Genomic DNA, 5,561 nt, shown 5'->3' on the forward strand with positions numbered 1-5,561 from the left:
GTATAACTGCATTCTAACAGCAAGAATATAATGATCTTCTTAATACTCTTAAGCCTGTTTAGAATATATACTCTATTCCAGAGTATTACTAACTCTATTGCTTAGTTTATAAGAATAATAATTAAACTTTTATATAATCTTATTCCTCATATATATCAGCTTTTTCTTAATAACATTCCTGTTTATAATTTTATAACAATCTATAGGAATGAAGAGATTCCAAGCTTTTCCAAAGTATATAAATACATTGCTAAGTATATCGGAAACCTTAACAAGATTCTTGTAAATACAGAGCTAGCTAAAATCACGATCTCAGTATTCAAATCAGAATAATGCTAAGTAAAAGTTAATATAGTTGATTATATTATTAGTTTTAGCAGATAATAATCTCAGAACAGAAAAATGGAAAAGCTTCTAATCTGAATAGAATGCAAGAATATCAAAAACATTCGCTCTTTCATTAGATTAATCATTTATTATACAGCTTGAATTTGGAACTTTGTAATTATTATTCAATTACTTTATAATCTTCTCAAGAAAAGTATTGTATAAAGATGAAAGAAGAAATAGAAAGAAGCTATTATCATACTTATCCGAATACTCATATCTCATTCAGTTATTATTTCAATTAATTATAGCATTAATACTGAGAAGATTGTTCTTATAGTAAATGCAAGCTTATTAAGCTAAAGCGCTATACTGATATAGATAGTAGAGAATAAACAAAAGCTAGTACATTTCATTAGCAGAATCTGAATAGTTGCAGCATAGAAGTATAATGCTACTAAGAGAAAGTATTGCGCTATTCTCTATGCTTTATAATCTCTTTAGCAGCATCTTTATAGTTGCTATTTCATTCTAGAAACTAATGCTTGCATTCTAATAAACTAATTCAATAGAGAAATGAATAATATATCTAGTGCTCTTCTGAATAAATAAGTAGCAGTAATTAAGATATTTAATTTTACTATTAAATATATTCCTGAATTAAAGAATTCTATAGCTAATGCTTTTTCTTAATCTTTATATTTAATGCTATCTAAGAAAGATAAAAATAGCAATATTAAGAACTAGTATAATGCTCAGCTTAACAGTATAAACTTAGATGAAGCTAATCTAGTATTACTGCTAAATTTAACTTTTCAGTGGATAGAATAATCGAAATAATATGCAGAGTTCTTATATTACAGAATCATTCTATTAAAACTTTCCAAGAGAGATTGCAAGAACTTTATAATAGAAGCATTAAAGCATTAAGTATTTAATCAGGCTCTGTAGCGCTGCACTGATACGAAACTTCTATGCTAATGAGTAGTAGATAATTCTAATCTTCATTGCTGAATTATTAGAGAATATTATGCTAAGTTTGAATATCGAGATCGAGATTCTATAATAGCTCATATTAAGCAACTCTATTACTAAAGAGATCTCTGAATAGATATAGCTAATACTATCTCGGATTGCAAGAAGTATACAAAGTTCAATTCAAAGATATGAAAGAAAGAAGTAATTCTAATTCTTTCAAGTTAATTCTTTATAAGAATTAGTATTAATATTCAATATATAGCTGAGAATAGCAATTACAGATATCTTGTAAAGGCTTGCTATAATCTAATTAGCTATATACTTGCAAGACTTCTTAAGAAAGCTATAGCTGCAGAAATAAGAAAGTTCATTTTGGAAGAAATTATTCTTATATTCGAATGCTCTTTCAAAATTACTATTAATAGAGAACTAGAAAACAAGGCTGAAATAGCTAAGACTATTAGAGCTCTTAAGATCCTGCTTATTCAGATCTTTAGTTACAATCTCTATGCTTAAGAATAAGTAGAAGCTAGTTATCTTTCCTTAGCAAGTGCTCTTGCTAAGCTAGCTAATATTCAATTCTGAAAATGAAAGCAGTATTTGAAACTTATACTTTTTACTAAAAGAATTACAATCCGCTAATTGTATAAATACAGCTTCTTCTATTTGATTTTCAGTTGGGAGCTGCTTATTCTAATTGAAACTGAAATCTCGATATAGAGAGTTCTTATATAAACTGAAAACTAATTCCCTCAGAAAGCATTTGAAATGCAATTAAGAATAATTGCAGCTAAGGAAGATAATATGCAGAAAGCAATTGAAGCTATTTAAGCATTGAACCAGAACTAGGGCGCCGTCGCCCTCGAAAGAAAAAGGGACAAACAGCTGCCGAAGCAATGGGCAAGGGCTCATGCAACCCAAGCGTGCCTGTACAGATGAGGACAGCAAACTAAGGCCACACGGGCACAAGAACAGGGTGAAAAACCTGTCTTAGACCTGTCCAAGGGGTTCAAAAATTGAAAAGAAGAGAAAAGGATGCTTGATTGTTGCTTATAGCTAAAGAATTTGAAAAGTGGGTGGTATCCTTTATATGTATGAGGACCCTTGACCCACTGTACTCCATGTCCCACGGACTACCACCCTGGCCACCACAACAGTCCTCCCCCAGCAACTTTCTTCCAAAGTTGCGACAAGTCCAATGGTGTGCCAGGTCTGGTCAGATAGAAAGGAAAAGAAAGAACTAAAGAATCCATCGCAAGCTGTCGAAGGAAGCACTGCAACCCAAACCATTTCGCAATCCGACCTCTGCACCCAGTTTGATTGTCTGAGTCCTCACTCAAGTCAACGCAGTATTACCAATATCCGCCCATGATCTGTTTGCAGCGCGGGCGCAATCTGGATACATCCTAATGTCGACCTTCCCTTCGTCCCTGTCTGTTCTCGAACTCCGCCCGGGCAGCAGCAGTAGCAGTGGCCCTCTCTCTATTCTGAACCACCGTCCGTTCAATCCTTTCACAGTCTGCTCTCCACACATCCATCCTGATAGCATGCTCGAATCCTGTCCAATTCTCAAGACCTACTGAGGGTCTGACAGGAGCAAGACTATGGAGCTCACTCCACAAAGGCACATGAGGTTGCCGAGGTCTGTCAGGAAGATTAGAACGCATGATATTGCTGCTTCTCAATCTTCGGTGCAATGGAACATCAGTAGTCTGACCAGGCCTGGCCGTTTGCTGCATTGACAGCTGGATTGTTGCTCCTGGACCGGCTGGCGATCTTCGAGGTGAGCTGGCATAGGGGTCGGAAGGAGTTCTTTTAGGTTGCGGCGTTCTTCAACGCTTTGCATTTTCATGCCTTGCATTCCAATACATTGCGTTTCTGCAGCTGCGGTCTTCATAGTGAAATGGTCTCAGAGCTGGTCAACATGCTCTGTACCGGGTGCTTTTAAAATTTGGGTGATTTTATAGTATTCTGTAGTGGGTGGTAGCAGACGACACTTCGTCCCTCCTCCCCCAGCAAAACACACGAGATAACATAGGAAAGACAAAAGGAAAACGTGTTTTGCGAACCAAAGGAAATATGGATAGAAAGAAATCAGCCTCCCCCACGAGCCAAGAAGGCAGACTTGGTCGGAATTGTTATAAACATCCCGCTTCTATCCGCTTTCTCCTGTTCTCGCTTCTCTTTCTCCCTTGCCCGTGTAAGACGTCCGTCGTCTCCACCATTATTTTCTTCCCTGACATTATCATCGGTCTCGGTTGTCAGATCTATGTCTCCTGGGTTTGGACTTGGTTGACCAGGTATAGGATCATGGCCAATGATATCTGGGACCCAGAATGTAGTGTCGTCGCTCATGTCCATCTCCCGAACCTCGAGGGTGTTGTTGTCTGGTTCACCCCGCCAAGGAGCTCGCATAAGCAGTGCTCATCTGCAAAGAGTTTGTGCTCCCTTGAAGGGGATTCCTTGCAGAGATGGTTTGGGGGCGCCTGATCAGCTGTGAGATCTCCCGCAGAGCCTTGGTCTGATCGTATGAGACATCCCGGGTTTGTCTGAGAGTCTCAGATTGCAGTCTCAAAGAGTGAGCCATTGCAATCTGATCGATGCGAAGTTGCTCCATCAGAGATGCCAAGTGGTTCAACCCCTGCTCGGGCTTCTGGACAGATTCGGGCTTCAGGATCTGTTTAGTTGCTTCAGGCTGGCCTTGCCATTCGCCGGTTGAGTGCTGAGGAGGTTGGTAGTGCAATGGTCCCCCCAGTTTGCCCAACCTGAGCTGGCGGGTGATTGGGGAAACCATGAGTCGGCTGAGAAACAAGCACAGGTCGCGCCTGGTCAGGAATCGGTTGAGGTGGTGGCACCAAAGGAGCTTGGAATTGCGCCTGCTGATGGAGTTGAGGATTTGCAGCGCCAGATGCAAGCTAGTCTTGAGTCTCCTCCTTCTCAGCGGTAATACCGTGGTCAGCTCGAAGACGCTTGATCCAAGTCGAGAGGAGTTTCATCCAAGCCTCAGCAATAGGCTGAGTATCCCTGATCTTGAGACGGGTAAGAGCGTTGTTATAGTCAACAACGAATGACCACAAGCTCGCAGCATCAGTAATGAAACGGTTGTTGATGATGTTCAGCCGCTCCTGCTCAGGTGTGTATGCTTGGAGATGATCCCAGGGCTGATATGCAACCAACAGTCGGTCCTTCTGTTCGCCCCATGTCTTGGCACTCGTGGTATATCTCTCTACTTTCCCAGCAACGACTGCATCTGAACAGAAGCCTTTCATGAAGTTGAGCGCCTGAGTGTCGTCAATGCCTTTGATTTGACGCCACCAGTCGAAACGCTTCAGCCATGATGAGACTTCCATCCGAGAAAACAGTGTCAAGCTGCCACCAGCGAGTTCGCTATGGGAAGGGAACCGGAAGTTAGATCCATACTGTCCACTCGCAGAGGAACCAAACGAGCTCGGGGTTGGGTCAGGAGACTTGTCAGATGAAGAAGCTATCCTTTTTCCTGGTTGTCGCTTCCCTCGATGTTTCTTTGGCTTTCTGGTTCGAGATCCTTGAGTTGAGGGCGCCACAGCCGGAATGCCTTCCGTATCCTGCGGAAGACAATACTGTGGAGGTCGAGGGGGTTCAGGTGCTTGAGGGAGGTTCAGTCTGTGAGTGGAGCGTGCATGAGGTCTGTCTTGTGATGAACAACAAGGGATTGAGTTGGCTGTTCTGTGCTGCACTGGGATTTCCTTTATCAATAGTCCTGCCAACCAATGGAGGCATTTCTGACCAGGTGTAAGGCGTCGATTAAAGTTCGACATCGGATGATGTCGTCGTAATCCTCGACCTCTATTCCTCGTGTGCACTGACGGTTCCTCATCTTCACCTCCCTGTGTCCTTCGCTTTTGGGATAATGCAACCAGCAAGCTTTTGATCCAAAGGATCAATGTGGCCAGACGTGTCCAGGTAGAGCGTGCTGATCGGACCATCGCAAGGAGCACAGACCTTGTTAACCATGCCACTTTTCTCCACAGAGTACCATCCACCAAAAGCATCCCACTCTGTAATTTAACCATGGACCCACATCCGACATGGTTAAACTTTCCGCCGCAGCCTGTACAGGTCTGAGCTGTATCAGCTTCTGTGTAGGATCGTTGATTGATGTGGGAAATGTTGGAAAAAGGAATTCGTTTCTTCGTAATATTGGCCCGCGGGCTCAACGCATCGTTCACCAGCCCACGACCAGAACTCACACCACTCCTCCTCTGTCCACCCATCTC

At 41.8% G+C, this 5,561-nt stretch overlaps 1 protein-coding gene across 1 annotated transcript; it reads right to left on the minus strand.

Moving 5' to 3' along the window:
• Positions 1-2,323: 2,323 nt before the first annotated feature.
• M406DRAFT_358636 (uncharacterized protein) lies at positions 2,324-4,969 on the minus strand. Its single transcript, XM_040923956.1, has one exon. The coding sequence runs from the start codon at positions 4,653-4,655 to the stop codon at positions 4,221-4,223; it is 435 nt and encodes a 144-aa protein (XP_040771411.1). The 5' UTR covers positions 4,656-4,969; the 3' UTR covers positions 2,324-4,220.
• Positions 4,970-5,561: the final 592 nt, after the last annotated feature.

Source organism: Cryphonectria parasitica, assembly GCF_011745365.1.
Source record: "Cryphonectria parasitica EP155 unplaced genomic scaffold M406scaffold_10, whole genome shotgun sequence".
In the NCBI taxonomy this organism is placed as follows: domain Eukaryota; kingdom Fungi; phylum Ascomycota; class Sordariomycetes; order Diaporthales; family Cryphonectriaceae; genus Cryphonectria; species Cryphonectria parasitica.

What these genes read in the sequence shown, in the direction of transcription:
- M406DRAFT_358636 (XM_040923956.1), bottom strand. Translation starts at nt 4,655, where the DNA reads ATGGAAGTCTCATCATGGCTGAAGCGTTTCGACTGGTGGCGTCAAATC.